Source organism: Arachis hypogaea, chromosome 8 (genome assembly GCF_003086295.3).
Source record: "Arachis hypogaea cultivar Tifrunner chromosome 8, arahy.Tifrunner.gnm2.J5K5, whole genome shotgun sequence".
In the NCBI taxonomy this organism is placed as follows: Eukaryota; Viridiplantae; Streptophyta; class Magnoliopsida; order Fabales; family Fabaceae; genus Arachis; species Arachis hypogaea.
In genome coordinates, this window is record NC_092043.1 from 38,877,561 (window position 1) to 38,900,816 (window position 23,256).

The window sequence follows — 23,256 nt, forward strand, 5'->3', positions numbered from 1 at the left end:
CTATTATATATTAGTAGCGTATGAAAGAGGAAAGAGAAAAGTTTAATATAAAGAGAGAATTGCTTTTTATTTTTATTGCTTTTCGTTAGAGGAAAAGCCTCTATTTATATACATACATAAGGTTACTTTGTCAAACCTTATTAAATGTAATTTTTCTTGAGAATTGATTCCTTCAATATTGAGAAGGTTAGTCTACTCAAAACATACGTGGTCATTCACATCTTTATCATAATAATATCTAAAAAAAATTATAGTAATCACCATAATATAGAACATTTTAGTTTATATTAGATGAATAATTAAATTTATTTATAGTAATATCCTAAAAAAAATTATAAAATTTCAAATATATATTTTTATATTTAGTACCTAATTGATGATCAATTTTGGATTAAACCCTATACATAGTATAATTAATTCATATTTTATAGGATATTGATATAATGTTATTTAGCATGCTTTCTTAAACTTATTATCTTTGTTTTTTCCTCTTTTTTTTTTTTTTCATTTTCTCTCTCGTCATTTTCTCTTTCCAACAAGACAACAACTAAGGAGGGAATTTTCGTGACTTGAAAGATTGATACTTTAGTTTTTAAATTTAAAAAATTGATCAAGTTGAATTGCCGTTGAATCTCACGTTTGAACTCCAAATTCAGAAGCTCTTCAACAACAGTGATAGTAACTGACTGAATCTGAAAGAGTAGTCGCCTTCCAAGTTCCAACCATTCCACCAAAACGTCACCGTTTTGAACTCATCAATGGTGAAGGGGCTCCACGGCCAGAACCTCCCTGCTGATGTGACACAGGTCGTTGATCAGCTGGAGCGCCATTGCTTGGCTCCTGATGGATCTCTCATCTCCAAGCCTCTTTACAACGATCTCCAACTCGTATCTCTCTCTCTCTCTCTCTCTCTCTCTCTCTCTCTCTCTAAAAACTCAAACATTTTTTGACCCATTTTGACGAATGTTTGACTTTGGTATTGACTCGCTGAATGGATTTGCAGGCCAGAGAGGAAATGTGTAGGGAAAGACTGCGTTACTTGGAAGCCATGGTAAAGTGTTTTCTATAGAATGAATTAGGGTTTTAGTTCTATTTTCTATGATATTTGTATCTATAAAGTGATTAAAAAAAATAGCAATAGTATGAAGCCGTTATAATATATTCATTTTTCTTTTCTGTTTTTTGAAATTCTGGTGGTGGTTGAATGACATAGTGGCATGACCTATTCAATCTGATTCATTTAAAGGTTATTAATTGTGCTATGTTGCTCCTGTGCTTGATTGTTCGCAAACAATTCTGGCTATTGAGATTTTTTCTAAAACCAATTTTGACTTGGGTCTAAATGTTTGGATGGTGTGATCCACAAACTCTTGGAAGGGTTGTCTTGTCTCTTTTTCCACAAGAGATGGTCATAATCATGAGAAAAGTTAGCATGAGAGGATGCATTGGGGTTTACTGATATGTGGTTCTGATACCGTGTGTTGGTTACGCTTTCAGGCAATATATTCTGAGGCCATTGCTATGGTGGAAGAGTATCAGCAAGCCATTTCAATGTCTAGCCTTGGTGGACTTCGAGATACTGGCGGTCTTTATCCTCAGCTTGGGTTAAGGAACTCCCCTCAGGTTTTGAGTTATTATACTGGAAAGCTAGTTTAATTTCGAAACAACTGTTAGAATTGTAACTCTGTCAATTTTGGTCCTGTAATATTTACATTATGTTATGTATATGGAGAGAACGGTTGCGCTCTACCAAATTGTTCCTTATGGAAATCGTTTGTTACATGAATTGTCTCCTTCCTTATCATAACTTAAATGATAGGCTACAGGGGTTGATATTTGAACATCAGTATAATTAAGATACTGTGATTTTAATTTAGGTATTATGAAATTGATAACAAAAGATACTATTGAGTTCTTCATGAAATTACCTAGCTCTAATCTAAGAGGTTCTTTCACAAGTAAATGAGGAAACAGGTGCTATAAAGTCTAAGCTCTCAATATAATTAAACAGAAGATGGGGGATTTTGGAACAACTGGTAGCTATTTATCCCTTATCCCATTTGCAATGCCACATTTATGTAAGATTGAAAATCACTCTTGAATTTATTAGAGGTGGAAAGTGTCTTCAGGCGTTAGTTACCAATGTTCTTTGTTGGAAATTGGAATGTAGAGTTACAATAAACTAGTGTATTAATAGACACTACCCACTTATATATTAAATGTGTGTAAAAGTAACAAATGTGGAAATAGTTAAGATGGTGAGTGGCTTACACTCTAATCAATAGGTCTTGTGTAACCAAAAAAATTCTTTGCTATAGATTATATAAAATGAAGGGTATTTTAGGAAAGAAAGTTATGCACGAAGTCTCTCGCATATCCCCATTATATATAATAGATATAATAGATATGCCACCTCTTCGTGAGCTTCATTTGGTAGTCTTTTACTTGATTCAGTTTGTTTAGCAAATAAAGCCTGAGTCTAATATTTTGAATTTTTGTAAATGAGATGTGGGTCTATCTTCTGCTTATTGATACTATTCATTATTGTTAGCAGAGGAATTAGCTTAAATAATGTGTTTCTTGTGGATTAATATTTGCTTGGCAATGGTAAAGATGTGCTTCTTTGTTAGTTGGCTTTAATAGTCCTATGAATATATCTTTGAACCTTAACATTACAAGTGTGCTTCATTTTAGTCTTTGAAATTTCAAAATTAACTATTTGGGACTGAAGTTATATTTCATAGATCATTTTAGTCCTTGGCCAGTATATGATTAGTCAACAGTCATAGTTTGCTGAGGTGTCACATCAAAGGACATGTCAGCATGTCACATAGCTTTCCATGTAGTGTTGATTGATGATGTGTTGTATGCCACACCATTGGTCAACATTACATGATATGTTAACTTGTTACTCAAACAAAATTGTGATGGTTGACCAAACAGGGATTGAAATGACTTGCGGAATGTTAGAGATTCAATAATTGATTTATTTAAAGTACTAAAATAAAGAGTGCCCATTTTCAGAGACCAAATTGAACCTTGACTTTTTTTAGTTCTTATAGAAACATTTGTATATTTTTCTGTCATGTTATGAATATGTTTCATTGACTTAACAAAAAAGTTACATATCCATCTGTATCAGGTTTATGAGACTTTGGAGCATCAATTGGTTGTGGCTGAAGCAGCCCAAAGGTTGAGGCTACCTCTTATCTCCAAAGATGGAGAAGTCCATACTGAGGATATTGAAAAATTGAGTGTAATGTCTCGAAGCTCCCTTGACAGTACCAACACCAGCACCACGAACAACTCAAGCACAACTTCGATTAATTATGCTACTCCAAACAGTTCAGTTACTGGGATTAATTCTTCCGTTGCTGCTATGGATTCAGTGGAAGCTGCAGTTGGTGGTGTACCTAATCGTTTTCTTGGTATTACACCTGCTTATTTGCGGCAAACTCAACATCAACAAACACCATTATCTGTGGTATGCTATTTAGCAAAATATGAAAATCAGCTTCTAAGCAAGGACTTTCTATGATAGGTTATATTTTGATGTGATTCACTTGGTTATGTTTTCCTTATTGACACATGAAACATGCTTTCTAGGATATGACAGAATATCACATGTCACTCTCACGTGAGATAGAGGCCCACTTGAAACTGAAATGTGATAAATTGTCCAATGCCTTTGTTTTGGATGACAATGGTAAGTTTGACCAGCATATTACTGATCTTATATAGGGATTTGAGGTTAATTGATAATCTTTTTTATGGTTTGGCATGTGATTTTTTTGCCAGCTGATTTCCTTTTCTCTTCACTCAGATTCTTCATCATCAGGAATTCAAAGTTCAAGTTCTCGGCTTCCAGAAAGGTCTGATCTCATGAAATTACCTTAATTCTTTTAGTAGTTGGCAAGCTGTATTGATTTTTACCCAAAGAACATTTTTATGGAATAAAGCAATTTTGTTATATATTGGACCTACAAGTATATCTAAACCCTTGTTTGAATCATATGTCATCAGAGTTAGGACATGCTAGTTTTTTTAGACAGTCGACCTTGACATTATACAATGGCCCGCAAAGTCATGTCTGGATACTTGTTAAAGAAGTTGTACGAAGTTAGATATCAATCACGTTTTATGTAATGATTGTATTGTGTTAATGAAATTATCAATACTCAATATTTGTTTTACTTCTGTTGGTCTGAATAACAGGTATCAATGTTATGCAAGTCTTGGTTTCTCTAGCACTACAAATATAGAGGATTTTTATTCCCTTTAAAAATAATCTGTTTCATTTAGGTTTCTAGGTGATCACAGCTTATATTTGCCATTACTTATGTCTTATGCTAACCAGAAACATTCAAGCTTTGAATGAAATTTCTATAAAGTGAGTAACATAGCATTAATATGTTGATTGCATGATTCAGTATATGTAAGTTCCATACTGTACATATCCATGATTATGACTTCACGCTCTTCATATCACTTCTTTTTCCAGGGTCAAGCTGTTGATTGAGGAGATTGAAAGAGAAGAAGCTGCACTGCGAGATGATCTATATTCTGCAGATAGGAAATTTGCTGAATATTATAATGTACAAACATGCATTTATTACAACCACCATCTTTCTTGCAGACAGATGCATTTTCCGTAGCTCTACTGAATCTGTGTGGACACATGCATTATAGAGGGAGGGAGGGAGAGTGAATGAGTGTTTAAGATTTGCTTTTTGGCAGAATGCTCATGATGATTACATATTGAAAAAAATTGTTAGGGCCAAGTAGGAAAAAAGGGGAGGATGTGAGTTTCAACTGACATGAGCCCATTGATTTATCACTCAGTTTGAGCGGGAAAGTTAGTTAGTAGTTGGGGTTGAATTGAAGGAAGTTCATTAGGTGGAGAGGGATTATGTCTGGTGAATAGGCGTGTTTTGGGGGAGGAGAAATTCTCAAGTTTTCTTAGAGTTGTACACTATACAGTGGATTTTCTTTCATTTCTCTACTGTACTAATTGGATACCAGTTCTAACAACGTTATTCTCTGTCAGGTCCTAGAGCAGATACTTGGAGTGCTTATCAAACTTGTTAAGGATTTGAAGTTGGATCATCAGCATAAACATGTGAGTGACTATAATATGATAAAATCCATGATTTGATAGTTAAGGCTGTATCTTGATTTTTCCCAATGTGACAATGTATTTGTAGGATGAGCTGCAGAAGACGTGGCTCTGTAAAAGATGTGAGACCATGAGTGCAAAATTGAGGTTTGTTTTTTGAAATACGCCCTTTATGATGTCATGATTATCCAATATCAATTTGCTTTGAGGGTTTGGTTTGAAATGATAAGATGATAATAGAAAATCACAGAAGTGAGTCATTTGGTAAAAAGACAAGTTGCAACTCTATTTTCTTGGTAGGGGTCATTTGAAATTCAGCTTTTCCTAGTCTTCATCTATAAAATTTCCTTATTCGGTCTCTTTTTAAGATCCATGATTGGCTATTCACCACATTATTTCTTTGATGACTTCTCCAACATTCTTTTTGATGCTTCCCCGGCTGTGACTATTCTGGTAGCCTCTTGTCCACCCTGTGCTCCCATCACCGCACCTTGCTGTTCTGCCACTATTCATTGTGTTTCCACTAGTGTCCACCATGAATGGCTCTTTTCGTTTTGTTTTTCCTGGATGATGACCCTGTGGTCGCTGTCACCTACACAGCCAAACCAGGTGGTTGCATTTTGTGCCGGTCACCATTGTGCCTCAATGTGCCTTGAACCTTCTTCCATGCTGTTCAACCGCAACAGAATCTGTTGTGCATGTTGTTGAACAAGGGTTATAAATGGATGAAAAAAAAAATAATGGGAATGCTAGGGAGCTAACACTTTTAGTGGTTCAAATATAAGACAAAATAAATAAATAAATAAATAAATAACGGTCACCTAACATTTCTCAAAAATTAATGTTACCTAAATATTGTACATGAACAGATATTTCGAAACATCAAAAGTTAAAAATGACATAAATTGCAATTGACAGAATAGCTGGTTTGCCTTGTATTCCATATTATTTTTTGGTTCAATTACTTTGAAGGTCTTTATAATTTCAGCCAATTTTGAAATAGGTTATTGTATTTTAAAGTTTATAATCAAATCTCTATTTTCCTTAAATTTTTCAATTAAGTACCTATAGATAAATATTTATATCATGTTTTTATATTACAAACATTTCTTAACCAGGTCCCTCTAGTTTAAAAAGTATTGTCATCAAGACCCAATACTGTAAAAAATTTCGCAGAGTGCAGGTATACGACTATTTTTAATCTAGAAGTACTTGATGAAAAACATTTGTACAGTATACGAGCTTGATTAGAAATGTTTAATTGATACCGGTCTTAGTGAAAATTAAGTGAAACTGGAGAGGTTTTCCAGAGTAAATTAGACTTTATTATTTTTATTATTGGTAGAAAGTTGTTTGTTTAATAAAAGATATATTTGCCATTGCATATCAGGGTTCTGGAACATATTCTCCTGCTTGAAACTTATACAAAGGACTCTATACCCGCGCTTCATAAGATAAGGTACAACTGATGACCTCTGTAAGTTCATAAGCAGTTCTTGATATAGTATTAATCAACTATCTTTTATCCATTTTTTTATCTCAGGAAATATCTTGTTGAGGCAACTGAAGAAGCATCGATTGCATATAATAAAGCAGTATGTTCCTACTCCCTATGTCTCCAGTTCCATGGTTGAAAATTTTGGAAATTAAACACCTAGCTTGTGGTCTCTTTTTAATTATACCTTTTAAATGGTTTCGGAATGTGATTGCAGCTAAATGGTAGTCATATAGTATTATTATGTTCATGACTCTTTATGGATTGTCTTTTCCTCCATTGTTGTGGTTGTTCATCATATTTGTGTTGGTTGGTATTCTGGCAATTGTACCAGGTAACTCGCTTGCGTGAATACCAAGGTGTTGATCCTCACTTTGACAACATTGCAAGGCAGTATCATGACATCGTAAAGGTGATTTATTTTGCTGAAAATTTATGATATTTTATATTTACATTTTTTAGATTAAGATATATCAACCTCACAAAATTTGGGACAGCAATAAGAAATTGTAGGAGACATATACATCTGCTGAACAAACTTGAAACTCTGAGAAAGCAGGAGCTAAAATTCATATCAATACTCCTTAGCGATGATCTTGTTTAAATTGTCTGATTGGTGGTGTGCAGAAATTGGAGAATATGCAATGGACAATCCACCAAGTTGAAATGGATCTGAAACGTTTACCAGATAACACCACCAGCTAGGAGTTTTTATTCATTTGGCCTCTTAACAGTGGTTAGTTTGATTTCTGTAAATGGTAAAAAGTGTATATATTGTTTGGTTATCACTCTGCAATGATTGTTACTTGTCACCGATGATTTAGAATGATGTCTTGCATCTTCTCAAGATTTTGTGCAATTTTCAAGTTGTGCTTTAAACATTTCCCAGGAATGATTCTCAATTTTTGTAGAAAGGGGAAACATAACTTTTGTACTTTAATATTGAGATTATATTAATCCATTTCCTCAAATTAAATAGATTGCAAAACATTTTTGTAAATGTTCGTTACTGTTACTTTTACTAGCAGTTTCCCGAAGTCTTTAGACATGCTAAAACCTTGAAAGATTAATCTTTTACAACGAAATTGAAGCCCGTTAAACATTTTGCTGCTTTTAGTTGTTTACCAGTTAGTTATGTTATATACTTCATGTATGTCATAATGGCGATGGCAACTAAAACTTCAGAAAGATAAAAAAATGATTGTTAGGAGAATGAACATATACACAATATTGTATTTAAATAGTTGAAAATTTGAAAAAATAAGGGTTGGAATCTCATACTAGAAAATACTCACACATTCATATTCTCAGCGAGTTTCTGAGTCTGCTAAGAGTTTTCTTTTTTGTAAGGTTCCTTCCATGTATTTTAAATTTCTTTTGAAATTCTTGTCATATTTATCTTTCCTGCAAATTTATCTTTTTAGCAAGTTTATTTTTTCAGTTTTCTTTTAAGATTCAGCATTTTGTATTTGATTTCAAAAGTTTTTTTATTTTATCTGATTTCAAAAGATTTTTGATTTTATTGAAGGCAATTTACTGCTTTATTTAAATTCAATGTTATTCATTTCAATTCCATTCATTTTACTTTTAAATTTATTTGCTTTCCTTTTCAGATTTTCTTTTGTTATTTTAATCGATTGAAAGAATCTTTGATGCACTTTTAAAAACTGATACTCACAAAGAGAAATAGGTTTCACTCCTAGAACTTAGATATTGAACAACTTCAATTTGCTAAAAATCGGTAAAACAATAACAAAGATTTTTAAAAAATAAATAAAATTTGTTAGTTAATAATATATCTTATTTTAAATATTTATATTTTTCAGTTTTATTACTTATCCATTATCATTGATAAAAATAATAAAAATACACGTACCTTTTTATTATATTGGTTAATAAATAATTTATTTCATTTATTAAAAAGTCCAATAATAAATGAGTAAAAAAAACTTCTGTGCTATATATTGTTGAAATCAACCCTAAACTCTTTCAGCTAATTTTCTTGACTCTGGATAATAGGATGTGATGATTTGGTTGACTAACTTTATAATTTGTTAGGAGAGAAATGAAGCTTCACTATCTTGCATATATATCCTCTATATCATGCAATTAATGCCCCTAAAATTGCATGCATTGTACTTTGTAATTGCATATCACTATCATATCCGAAAGATACACTTAAAACAGAACAAAAGGGGTGACTGGTGAGTCAACCAAACTAGAGCTTAAGAAAGGCAATCAGGGTTGTGTTAACCCCTTTCTTTTGCTTAACCTCATACAGAATTAATGAGAGAAAAATGTATGTTGCTTTCACTAATTGGACCTTTTTTTTAATGACAATTTGTTTGTAAATGTAGATCACTTACCAAGTTTTAGGAAGAGGACAAGAGTGCATTTAACAGCACACAAAAGCAAGCACCGCCATAAGTTAATATCATCATCAATCACTAGCATATATGTAAGTATTAATTAAGTGAAGTGAGGGCAATAATGTCATTTTATTGTTTATTCAAAACCCTCCTTTTTCTTTTTGTTCAACTTTCTCTATGATCTATGTAGCAAGATCAAGGTCTATATATTGGTAGGTTTTCAAATATTTTGGATACATGATTATATTTAAAAACAATATTACAGTACCAACAAAATTTATTATTTTTTGTTAGCAGTTCGCCAATAATAATTAAAATATAAGCTAAAAATATATTATTAAATTATTAAATTAAAAAGTTAAATTAATAATTAAAAATATTGACTAAAAATAATAAATTTTGTTAATTTTTAATTTTTTTTATATCTAATCTGATTTTAAATAATCTTCTTGAACCTTATTTTGTTATATATAGCTAGCTAGCTTCTATAGCTACTTGCTACTGTGGCTAGTGACATTAGTTTAGTTCATTTATTAAGTGATGTAATTATAAGCTTCCACCAATTGTTAGTTGTTACTCTCTCTTTCAAAAGAAATCTTATATTACATAAATTATAAAAATATTATTTACATATTAAAAATTTGTTACTAAATTAATATATATTTTATATTTTAATATATATTTTATACTAGTAATTAAAATTTAGTAATAAAGACATAAATATAGTAAAATTTAGGTATAGATATTTTTTTTGACTTCATTCTCAAAATATCCAACAAATTAAAAATTAATTTGAGTTCTATTTAGGATCTGCAATTGACCATTAAACTACTACACATACGAGACATCATTTAAATTTTTGACACTTACTTAAATGGACAAGTAAGTTAATCACTCGACTAACTCAAATTGGTTAAAAATATTTAAAATTTTAAATTAAAACTAACTAAAAATATATACATAATTACTTATTATATTATTTAAAATAAGAAAAAGATAATTTCACACACATTATAATATTCAAAATAATAAAAAAATAATTTATAATGATTTCGCTTTTTATTTTTAATATGATTAAATATTATTTTTTTATATATATTTTTAAAAAATAATTTTAGTTTTCATTATCTCATATTCAATTGTGAAGTTTATGCAGTGACGGATTTAAAAGATTTTGATAGTGAAGACAAAATATATATAATATAATAAAAATTTTTATAATAAAAATATTATGTGTACATAAAAATCAGTTATCAAATTATTCATTAATCATTAGATATTTATATATAAATATATGTATTTTTAATTTATTTTTAATTTGTATTTTTTATTTCAATATGTATACATGTGATTATTTTTTATGTATATATAATATGATTAGTCTTTAAAATATATAATTTACAAAGTAAAACAATAAAATAGTAATTTAAATGATAACATATAATTTAAAATTGGGTAAAGTATACTTTTTATCCCTGAATTTTGGCAAAAATTTTAAAAATACTCCTAAGTTTTATTTTGTTTCAGTTTTGTCCCAAAAGTTTTTATTTGCATCAGATATACCCTTGACGGCTAAATTTTCAAAAAATTTAAGACTAATCTAACAATAATGCATGAAAATTATGCTTAATTTGCTTGTGTTGAGAGTTATTCTTATGAAATTGTTGTTAAATTAGTCTTAAATTTTTTGAAAAATTAGCCGTCAGGGGATATATATTTGATGCAAATCGAAAACTTTTGGAACAAAATTGAAACAAAATAAAATTTTAGGGTATTTTTGAAACTTTTATCAAATTTCACGGACAAAAAATATACTTTACCCTCTAAAATTTTATTATTTAGGTTTTATATTTTAAAAAAAATTGAATAATCTTTTTCTTAATAATATGTTATAACCGAAGAAAAAAAAAGGAAGAGGGGTTTAATGAGTCACGTGACTCACCCCCTCCCCAGCCCCACTTATTTTCTTTTACCCGAAACCCTTCTCCCTCTTTTTCAATTTCATTTCTTCTTCTTCTTTTTCTTCTTCTTCTTCTTCTCCCTTTCCATCTTCTCATCTCTTCTTCTTGAAATCATACACTATCTTTAAATCCACTTCTTTCATTTTACTTCCTTCTCCTTCTCTTCTCTTCTTTATTTTATTCATTCAAATTTCTTTTATCACAACCCTAAATCATGGAGCTTCAACCTATTTAGTAAAAAAAGTATTCAACTTTTGAGTTCTGGTTATTATTGAGGCTTCAAGGTAACTCTTTGACTCAATAATTAGCTATATCTCAAATTTTTAGCATCCCTATACTTGTGGGTATAGCAAAATCCGAATTAGGGTTATTATGGTTAGAAAATTTGGGGCTTTTGTCAATGTGAGTAAGATTATGTTAATTGACGATATTAGTAGCTCACAAATATCATTATTGTCATATTTCTAGAGTTGTAGAGTTATTGGACATCATTTGGTAGCTCGTTGACGCGCTCAGAGTTGCTTCCGGTTCTTTGGAATAAGTTGTGAGTGGATATTATATCTATAATTGTTTTTAAATATATTATTATTATCAATATCTATGTTGAATCATTAATTTTGGAGTTTGAAAATATTTTATTATTGTGATTTCTGAATTTTTGAAAATAAATATTGATTTGTGAAACTTACAATTTTATAAAAATACACACGAGATGATATTTATATATTTTGTAAAGTATAAATGTTTTCTTATTTGACCTTATGTAAATTTTAATTAAATTTTAGTATGCAATCCTATATATATTGATTTGCTATGGAATTTAGTAGTATGTTATAAGCACTAGAGATTTTTATAAGTGATTTGGTTTGGATTGGTTTGGGAGACTCTGACTAGAAAACCGTAGTTAACGGCGGTTATGACGTTAACCTAGATGCATCTGGCTCAGACCTCAGCTAGCAAGGGCGTTGCTAGCCTAACGTGTAGGCCACACGTTGGATCTGTTATACCGTACGGGCACACTAGAGGAAAGGGCTACCCTTAGAGGTGGAGCCGCCCTAGATGTGTAATATTTGATTTGATTTGACTTCTGGAATGAGAACTCCCATTTCAGTTCATCCGCTTAACTATTTATCTAATGTTTGTATAATTAATTAATATGAATTCCTCATCTCCGAAAAGAAATATAATTTTCAAGGTAAACTCTGTATTGTCTCGTGTGGGTTATAGATGTAATGTTTGCTCACTGAGTTACAAAACTCACCCTATTATATTCTCATATTTTTCAGATACAGGAGTCATTCCAGGTTCCATTCCACCAGCCCCTCAGTAGATCTTAGTCATTTTGGTGAGCCCTTCTTCTTTCTAAGGGCTAAGTAATTATGTAATGGAACCTTTGCTCAAAATCTAGATTATGTCAATGCTCCATATGTCACAGGCAGGATCCTCGTGTAGGTTATGTTATTTTGAATCTTGAACTGTTTAGGTAGTGATTATGATTTGGTTATGTAAGACTTATGGTTTTAACTATATACTCTAGTTATCAACTTGATATATATATGATGCGTATTTTGGATATATTTGGTTGTGGATATAATTTGGAGTATGTTGTTGTTGTTGTCTTGGAAATGGAGGTTTATTATTAATATAGGGAGTTAATATTTATGTTGGTAAGGTCCTAGAAACAGAAGAGATTCTGTCCGTTTTTCTGAAAATTTAGTCGTTTGGCTTGCTGAGGGACTTGTCCCTTGAGCGCCAGTCATGGCTTGGTTCGGGTCATGACATAATACAATCGAAATATCTCTCTTTTTATATAGAATAATACTACATATTCAAGTTTTTTGTTAAATAAATCCAACCAAATTAGTCTAAAATCAGTTATGACTAACATTATTCAAAGTCTTATGCTTTTACTTGATTAGACTTAGTTCATAAAAAGACTTGAATGTATAGTATTATTTTTACACATATATATATTTAAAAATTTACTTCTCATACAATTATACAATTAGAAGCCAATTTTTATTGAAATTCATAATTGAAAAAGTTCTTTCAATTAATGCGGTTGTTATAGAAAAAAAAATTAAAACTAATATAAAAAAATAAATAATACTCTTTCGAGTTGATTTCTAAAAAAAAACACAAATTTTATTTAAATTGAGAATTGATCATTTTAACAATATCTAATATAAATTTCTTAAATTGACTATGAAGTACCAAAAATTGAGTAAAAAATTATTATGGAGTCAAATTCAATAATTTAGTGGAAGCAAATAAATTTTATTATCATATACTGCTCAAAAAATTTTCAAATTGTAGTGGGGGCGCTTGCTCCCACACTTATACATGTACATCCGTTCCTAAATCTATGTATTACTATTTTTATAGTATAAATAAATTGTTTAACCAAAATAATTACTATAATCAAGATCATTTTAATAATGAATATTAATATAATATAATATATTAATAAATTGATAATATGCTTTTTATTTTAAATAATATTTTTAAAAAATCATTGACAATTTAAGTTGTACTTAATTAAAAAATTAAATTTTAATTTAATTATTAACTAATTAACTAATATAATAAAATTAATTATCAGTATTATTTTAGTTTATTTATTTATTTATTTTTAATTTTTATAATAAATTAAATTTAACAATATAATTATTATTATATGTTAAGTTTCACAAAATATTTTTCTAACATAAAATACAAAAAGATCATTTATATTTTATTTTGGAGCAACATAATATAACAAGGGATAAATATATACATTTATATATAAGTATTAGTATAGTCACCAAAAAAATATATAAGTATTAGTATTTTTTAAAAATATTTGTAAGGGATACCCCTTTTTCATTATATGGGTCTGCCGCTGGTGGTGATTGATTTAATAATTAAGTTTTTGTATATAGCTAGCATTGTTGCATAAATTAATATTGCACGCAATGTAGCTATATATATATATTATTTTTATTTAATTTAGGTAAAAATAATAACGATTTTGGTTAGACTGAGCAGTTCACCAAGCCCTTACCACTTTAAAGGGGACATTAGGCCTCCTGCTGAAGCCTTTACCAAGATATACTATTACAAAAATACTCTTCCTTTGGACTGGGATAAAACAATACTATTATTTGATATTTTTTGTTTTGTACAAAAATACTCTTCCTTTACCTAGATATATCGTTTTGGGTTTTTTGTTGAAATGTCTATGAACGTTTTTGTTAATAGTCAAACTGGCCACCAACTTCATAAGTAAGTAAACGATGAGTTGTCTGCACAAACTGGGCTTTAAGAAATTAGAGTTGCTTAGGAATTTTAAAAAGAAAATTGTTAAAAAACTACTAGAATTTATTGTTTTGACCTAACAAAATTTAAAAGTATAGAATAAAAAATATATTGTTGAGCTATTAGACTAAAATAATCAGATTAATGATTAAAAATACTAACCAAAAATAATAAATACCAACCCGACAGGTCAAAGACTAATCCGTCGCGGATCTGAGTTCCATTTAAGGATCTGCCACTGGCCAATGGGTTGCTACATGCACAAGGCAGGATTCGAACCCCCGACACTTGTTTAAGCGGACAAGTGAGCTGACCACTCGACCAACCCAAGTTGGTTAAAAAAAAAATGACTTCTTTTACCTTTCTTTGTTAGCATCTATTTTATTACTTTGTAGGCCCATGAACATTAACCAAAATAAAAGTGAGATTAAGGGTTATTCTGCATCATAAAAAAAGCACACAAGATCTTGGTCTAGTAATCATCATCCATATCTTGTAATAGGTACATCTAAGGGTTTGGATGAAATTTTTAAGTATTGTGTGTGTGAATGTAGTGTAGATAAATTTATAATACTTGAAATTAAAAACGGTCCAGTCCATCTTAGCAACAAAAAGAAAAAACATAAAAAAAAAATCCTAAACCCTTGGATCTTTCCATTATAAAAACCTTCGGTGCTTGACAAAAGTTACTTCTTGTCATAAAGCAAAGAAAAGTTATACATCTCATCAACATGATTCATGACATTTTCCCACTAACTATGAACTCGGAGCATATTATTCGCAATGATTAAACTCTCTTTCTGATCAATCGCCATAATTTGGAATCTGAATAATTTTAGATAAAGTATTAAATCATCTTTTGAGACTTGAGATAGTAATAACTAATATTCTATCTGATTTAAAATAATTATTATTTTAATTTTTTATATTTAAATTAATATACTTAGATATAAAATAAGTCTAAATACATTAATTATTTAATGTATAAAAAACTAAAACAACAATTATTTTAAAACAAATAAAATATAACAAAAATTTTAATATAACTTTTAAATAACTTAAACAATTCTAAAAGTTTCTAATAAATACAATCATTTTGTGATTCAAATTTTATTATAATTTAATATTTTATATATTTAATTTTATATAAATCTCAAATTTTTTTCTTCATATATTACTAATAACTCATTCTATACAAAAGTGTTTAAAAGATGAAGAATGAAGATAAATGCATGCTACTTTAGGCATCAACATCCACAATAATATAAATTTTGAATTGTGTGCCAGTACCACCAACACCAAGTGGGGGATGACAAAAGAGAGATTCTTAAAAAGGTGTGATTCTAATAATGATGTGTAAAGCATCATCTTTTAGTTCTTTCTTCTGTTGAATTATTCATTTTTGAATTCTAATTAATATAATTCGATCATATCATATCAACTTTATTTTACCCGCCGATAATAATATTGCTAAGAAATTTGAAGAGAAATTGCTAATTGTTAATAATAAGGACAAATATATTTAGTACAAACTTTTTTCATCTATTCTTTTGTTATTTAATTTATCTATTATTTTTTTACTTACTCTTAGTTTTCAGACAAAATTTCTGTTATTTGATTTTAGATTTACCTCTAATATTTTAGCATATTCTAATTATATGTCTGAACAATAATATATAACATGGAAAATGTACGTATGAGCTTAGGATTGTCACATATTAATATTTAATAATATATTAGATAAATTTATCTTATCAGTATTTATGTTAACAGAGTTAATCTCTAAAAATATAATTAAATTTTACTTAAAATATTAAAGAGTAAAATATTGTTTTTATCCTCGATGTTTGGAATGAATGTTATTTGTATTTTTAACATTTAAATCGTTATATTTATATTCCTAACATTTGTACAAGTGATTTAATATTATCATGTCATTAATTACACATCATGAGTTTTAGTTGGAATTTTAAAAATCTCTTCTTAAAGTTAGACTATAAATATTTGAAACAGAATCGATGATCTACTCTGGTTAATAATTCTTTAAAAATTGAAACTAATCCCTACAATATTTACATAATTCATTTTTTTAGGGATATAATTGAACCTTAACACAAATAGTGGATACAATATTAAAATCGAACACATTCAAATGAGACCTAACTGAGAATGAATACATTCAAGCGAAAATAGTTAAAAAATACAATTTGATCTATTAGTATGATTGACGGCAGTATAACATTATTGGATCACTTTTACAAATGTTAGGGATATAAATAGAATGATTTAAAATGTTAGGAATACAAATAGGATTTACCCCAAACGTCGAGGACAAAAGCGATACTTTACTCAATAATATTAGAAATAAAACAGAAACAAATTAGAAATTAGAAGTATTTTTTAAATACTTTTGAAATTTTAAAGAAAAAATACAAATTTTATCCAAAAATAATTCAATATGAAATAAATTAAACCCAAATATTAGTACATGATCTATGGTTGTTCTGGTCCACCATAATTAACCTTATCTACTGTTCTATTGGATGGAGAAGAATATATAAAACCAAAAGGTACTTTATGATTTTTAATTGGGAATAATTACTGTTCTTACATAGCTTCTTACTTGTTCATGCATGGTGGAAAACAGAAGCTTGAGAGTGACTACTGCCAAAAGATTTTAAACATTTAAATCATATGACGTATTCAATGACAACATTATTTCTTTCTTTCAAGATCAAGCGTGATTTTACCTGTTCATACATACCTGTTATTAAAGCTAATTTGTCATTTTATGAATAAGTAAAACGGTGGCGCTAGCTCTACCATAGTATAGCTAGTACCGTCAAAATTCAAGAGTATCATAATAAATAATAATATAAAAATTTTGAAATGACTTCAAGACTTGAAATTGTATTTGTTGGCTGCTATAATTTTTTAGACTCTTTCAAAAATGAATTATATACTAAGATATGCTTCGTGTTAAATGTGAAAGTTGTAATTAGCTTTTCAATTATTACTTTTCTTATAATAATTAATTATGTACAAAAACTATTGATCATGTAAAATGTCTCGGTTATAATGTTATAAACTCAAAAGAAAGGGTTCTACTAACTAAAAAAATCATAACAAAAGCGTTTTATATACTAATTTGCTTAGAATACATCTAAAGTATGCATTGTTACCAAATAAGTTTTCGAACAAATATATTAACAATTTGACCAGATGAGATTAGTTAATTGGGACCAATTTAGCAATGTAGTCTAACCATTATATAATATACTTTCAAAAGATTGAGTAATTTTTTTCGATTTAAGATCACAAATTCAAGCTGTGAAAATAGCTTATCAAAATTAAATTGTGTATATTATATTTTTTAGGTACTGTCTTTTTCTAAATTCTACGTTAATACGAAATATTTATGTATTGAATTATCCTTTATTATATATTATACTTTCTTCTTTTTTTACCGTTAGTTTTTACTTAAATTGTTCTCTATATACTCACAAACTATAAGCGGTATTATTAATGATGATTTTAATTTAATAAGTAAATATTATTTCTAATCTCTAACCATTTGTTTGAAAAATAAAATATCATTTTACAAAGAATATCATTAATTAATTTCTAACTATCCAAATAATTTTAGTCTAAGTGATTCTTAATACATCCATAGACCATCATTTATAGAAACTATTTAAATAAAATATTTTTATAGTTAGAGATGGACTAAAGATTTTTGAATTATAAAAACCATCAAAGAAAGAAAATGAGAGTTATTTAAATGATGAAAAGGATGTATCCGCATTGAGCACATATGCTTTGTGCATAATAGCACGAATTCAATGCTTGAATCGGTGTAACTTGCACGTTTGAAACTTGTTAAAATTGGGTGGGTGCATAAAAGGGGCATATAAAACTCCGCATGAAGGGGGAATTAGAAAGTGGAAATGACAAGAAGTTTTTTGGTCAAAGAAAAGGGAGCTACTCAAATGAAGATGCAAAAAACATCTTTTTATGAAGATGTTTTGTATAAAAGTGTGATTTATTGATTTGGCCACACTTCAAATAAAAACAACACTTTTATAACATATCAAAATCTAACCCTACACTCCATCATCTAAGGGTCAAAAAGAAAAATCATCACATGAAGACAATTATAATATCTTCATGGGAGTACCCACCCAAAGAAAATAGCCAAAAGAAAAGTAGATAAAATCTGCTGTCACATTATAACTCTTAAGAATCAGAACCCACGGCCACCAAATCCCCCTTCCTAAAGTGCTTGACAGCTTCATAGAATGAAAAAAGCATTTTCCACCATAATAATCATACAATTAGGTTTCTATGACTGTATCCTCAAGGACACCAGCAATAGTTTATCAAAATTAAAATTAGCTTCATATACAAGATATTCTTGAAATATATATGGTGAATAAAGTCTCATTTTAGTTTCAAATTTTTAAATATGATTAATTTTAACATAAAAAAGCATAAAAGATTATAAAATTTCTCATTTTTTGAAAGATTTTGGAACTTTATTTTTTGATTTAGAATTAAAATTTATAATATAAGATTTATAATTCAATATAAATAAAATTATTTTTAAAAAATTAATTGATGTTAGTTGAGAAAAATTAACTCCTTAACACTATTTTTGTTCCAAAGATAATAGTGATATCTTATTCAATAGAGAAATAAATACAATATTCAAAAGTCCAGATAAGAAAAATAAAAAAATCTCAAATATTCACGAACAAGTGAAATTATAAGAAAAAAATAAAATAAAAAAGTAGATAGAAAAAAAATCTTAGGACATTATGCATAAGGCAAAATAGATAGTTCCTGGTTCAACTTAAACGATGTTGTTAGCACTTTTTTCGGAGGCTCTTAGCTTGGATATGTTCGAAGACTCGCAGATATCTCTCTCTTCCAAATATTCCAAACTATAATCAAAATCAGTTGAGCTCTTTGAAGACTTGTTTCTTAAAGTCCAGTTTGTAATACCGAATTTCTTCACCAATCGAAGAACATAGAACATCTATGGTTTAAAATGAGGTAAACAAAAGAACTCTTCTTCTACACTAGATTAGCATCTCCATAGAAAAATAGACAGTACATGAGTGATTTTGGAGCTGATTTGTAGAATGAACAAATTACCGGAGTGGATGAAAACCACTAGTGGATGAGAAACAGAATTTACAAGAATCTTACTATGGAGAATTTTTCACGCAAAGAACAAAATCTTGTGAGAGATTTCAACTTTCATAAATGACTCTAAAATGGCTTTTTATTGCATGAAGTTTGGACAAAATTTAATGGAGGTATGGTAAAATTGGTAAGCAATCATGTACCATGATGCAACATCATATGTTTTTGCTCTGTTCATTACTCATTGAATTGTGTCTTCACCTTCTCTTAGGGTTATGGAGAGGATTCGCTGAGCAATTTTTGGAGGAAAAAACATGTCTTTTGCCCATAACAAATGATAACTATCTAATAGTAGTGTCGCATATGGTGGAACAGTGAAGGGGTAAGGAGAAGGGAGCCATGATTGAACTTACTTTCTAATTAACTAATATCTTTCTCTACAAGTCGCCTCCTTTCAAAAGTATTTTACCAATCCGAAGGTAAGATTCCTACTTCTGCTGTAAGGATAGAATTAAATTTGAAGTATTTACTTTTAAGTATTTTAGAAAGAAGAGAGTTAAATTGAGTCACGATTTTGTGGCATTATTTACCTAAAAGAGACAGGTTTTAAGCTCTAAGATCTTTGAAACCAAGTTCGCCTTCTCTTTTAGACCTAGTAATCTTATCTCAACTAATCCACACTATTTGCCTTTTAGAACCTTGCTATTCTTACCAGAACTGGGTTAGAATACTATGAATTTCATTAGCAAGCTGTCCGAAAGTTTAAAACATGATAATGTATATATTAAGATGTCTTCACTAATTAACTATTTGAAGGAATACGTGTCTTCTTTCATTAGATAACAAATATATTTTTTATTTTTGTATTCTTTTGAGAACATTATCTTTAATTGAGTTAAAAATAACTTTTTTAAAGTGATTGATAAAAAAACGTAAATCTAAATATTTGTCATATGTATTTATGTAAAAGATATTCAACTGAATTATTAAAAAGGTTTTAATCATATTATTACTAAAGAACAAAATCAATTTATTAAGATTAAATTTTTATTTGTTGAAGTTTTCATAAGACTCTTAATAATTTTAAAATAGACGGACAATTATTTTTCGAAATTTTATTGAATAGAATGGAATCATCAGCCAATATGACTACATCATGCATGATAAATGCCTTATTGGTCATGATGATGTGTTAAACTGTTTTGTCACATGTTATATATGTTCGAAATCATGACATGTCATGTGTGTTTATCCTATAGGCGTTATATTACATGATCATGATGATGCGTGTCACTTAACATAATCCGCTAACAAATTTAAAATGAAGAGACTAGAATCATAAATAATATAAGATTAACTATTTAATTATTAGCTCAACTTCCAAGTATCTTAAAGCATTTGATAAAATGCGGTCACTATTTCATACGAGCGTTTTTTTAATTAAATTTAAATATATAAATTGTTATAAATTTAGTAAAAGAAAATGTGTATGTTTATCACATAGTTTTTTGTTTTTGTGACTTAAAAAAATTATTATAAAGTACATAAATTTTATTATAAAACACATAAATTTTAATAATATATAATATAAAATATTTTATATATAATATCTAAATTTATGAATATAATACAAATTTTTTTTTATATAATCAGGGACGGGACTACATATATAAAAAAAAGACAATCACCCTCTCTAATTTTAATTTTTTACATGTAAATTATATGTAAATTTCAGTTTAGCTCTTTTTAAAATTTTATTTTAATTTTATTTTATTGTATAAATATTTTTGGCCCCCTCTAATATTTTATCTAGTTCCACCCTTGTATATAATACAAACATCTATTTGATATAACAAATTTTTTGTGTTCTGTATTAATTTTTTATGTTGTGCAATAAAATTTATGTACTTAATGTTTTTGATGAACATAGAAGATGTAGTAGTAGCAACAATGACAACAACAGTGATGAGACGATGTTAAAGAAAAAACGTACAAAAGATGATAATGAAGGAAGTTAAGATGAAAAAAAAAAGGAAAAAAACCAGCAATAATAAATAATACGTATGAAAAAAAAGTGCACGGACAATTTAATTAGAGACTTGATTTAAAAAAGGTTTCGACCCTAATTTTATTGTTATTTCACCATCTAAAAATATAAATAAATAGTGTCATAAAAGAATTATCCAAGGAAAAATCTTATTGAGCCTGAAGATGAAGATGAATTTAAGTTCCAAATTCAAAGTTGGGTTTAAAGGAAAGTCAAGATTCAAAAGGTGGCTTTACTCATTGCCAGAAATTAAGCCTGAAACCTAGTACAAAAATATTAGGTTAGATGATGATACTTATCTTCATCTAGTGGTTCTGCATTTGACTCTTGGCCCTATCCTTTTCCACACGTACATACTTTCATTCGTTCCTTCAATCATCAGCTTCGTTCTTTTCATTCTTTTCACTGTTTTGGTGGAATCTTCCTACTTTGCAATGCCATGCTATGCCTTTATTACTTCAAATTGATCTTAATTCTTTCAACCTTATCAAACCATAGCTTCTTTTAAATTTACGTTCACATCGAGTGCGTTAGATTATATATATTGGTATAAAAGTCAAGTGTTGTACAATTAATCTCTATTTAAACTTTTTAGATTAATGGATGATTGTCGTAACAAATCAATTGAATTGAATCAAAACTCTTGAATTCGTGATTTATGTCCAACAAAATATGCCATAATTCTTTCTTCTCGTGGCAAAGCACCAACTCACAGAAACATGGATGACTAGGAATACTCGCATCCTTTTACACGTGAACGTTTGCAATATTCTATTAATCAAATCCTATTGTCATACAATCTTATCCATAACAAAAAGTAAGTTTCTTAATACCACGATATATCCAATTTACCCACACAGATGAATTAAAATTACACCTCTAAATCGAGTATTTTTTAGAATTAAAAAAAAGAGTGCTAGAGGCCAGCAGAAATTATAATATACAGCCATTAATTAGTTATTATAGGTGTGTTTAACGGTGAGAGATTATATCTAATGATGCAGGATTATTTATTTTACTTTTGATAGCTAATTAATGGCAATATATCATAATTGGGCCAGACTTTTTCTTAAAAAAAATTAAAGATAATATTACACTATCAAACACTACAACCAATATTTAATATAATAAAAAATCAAAATTTTAAAAAATAAAAAATCTAAAATTTAATAAAAAATCCAAAATTTAAATTTAACAAAAATCATACTTATTTATGTAACAATTTACTATAATATTAACTAAAATTAATTATTATAATACTAATTTTTAAATACAATTCAAAATAAAATAATCTAAAATTATATTTAAATATCGTCTATGTCAATGGCAATGACAATATATGAAATAAGAGTACTTTTAATATACAGTAACTGAACTAATTTAAAATTAAAATTTTTATTGGATATAATCTTTAAAATGATATTAATATCAATAAAAAATAATATCATTTGAAAAGAAAAATTAATAAAATATATACTACTATTTGTGTAACATTGTAATATTGTTAAATTAAAAAAAAAACAAAATATTATTATTTATGATATACAAAAATTGACACAAACATGGAACATACACAATATAAGATATATCGAAATACGAATTTTAAAATTTTATAAGATATAAAAATACACATATATATAAAATAAAAAATATTTTTTAGTTAAATCGTAATTATATTTTAATATTTTATTGATATTAAAATATAAATCAAATTTTTAATTATTTTTAATGTCTTATTTTAATTATATCAAGTATTTAAAATATTTTTTATTTTAATAAATAATAATATATATTATATCTAAATTTATTTCAAAAATATATAT

At 28.2% G+C, this 23,256-nt stretch overlaps 1 protein-coding gene across 3 annotated transcripts; it reads left to right on the plus strand.

The window, feature by feature from the left end:
* The first annotated feature begins 429 nt into the window (after positions 1–429).
* Positions 430–12,516, plus strand: LOC112707371 (AUGMIN subunit 4). Of its 3 annotated transcripts, XR_011864833.1 has the most exons (16): positions 430–887; positions 1,004–1,051; positions 1,498–1,623; positions 3,143–3,484; positions 3,607–3,706; positions 3,824–3,872; positions 4,502–4,595; positions 5,048–5,119; positions 5,205–5,263; positions 6,507–6,575; positions 6,660–6,711; positions 6,946–7,023; positions 7,239–7,347; positions 8,969–9,069; positions 11,410–11,485; positions 12,228–12,516. XR_011864833.1 is itself a non-coding variant. In XM_025759079.3 (14 exons), the coding sequence occupies exons 1-13, from the start codon at positions 759–761 to the stop codon at positions 7,314–7,316; spliced, it is 1,296 nt and encodes a 431-aa protein (XP_025614864.1). In that variant the 5' UTR covers positions 430–758; the 3' UTR covers positions 7,317–7,347; positions 8,969–9,260. The 3 variants fall into 3 exon arrangements, 2 of the variants coding, with proteins under 2 accessions (XP_025614864.1, XP_025614863.1); XM_025759079.3 differs by lacking the exons at positions 11,410–11,485; positions 12,228–12,516 and having other exon boundaries at positions 8,969–9,260; XM_025759078.3 differs by lacking the exons at positions 8,969–9,069; positions 11,410–11,485; positions 12,228–12,516 and having other exon boundaries at positions 7,239–7,587.
* Positions 12,517–23,256: the final 10,740 nt, after the last annotated feature.

What these genes read in the sequence shown, in the direction of transcription:
- LOC112707371 (XM_025759079.3), top strand. Translation starts at nt 759, where the DNA reads ATGGTGAAGGGGCTCCACGGCCAGAACCTCCCTGCTGATGTGACACAG. An exon ending in CCCGCGCTTCATAAGATAAG is followed by an intron (nt 6,576 to 6,659) that starts GTACAACTGATG and finishes TTTTTATCTCAG; the next exon opens with GAAATATCTTGTTGAGGCAA. An exon ending in AGTATCATGACATCGTAAAG is followed by an intron (nt 7,024 to 7,238) that starts GTGATTTATTTT and finishes GGTGGTGTGCAG; the next exon opens with AAATTGGAGAATATGCAATG.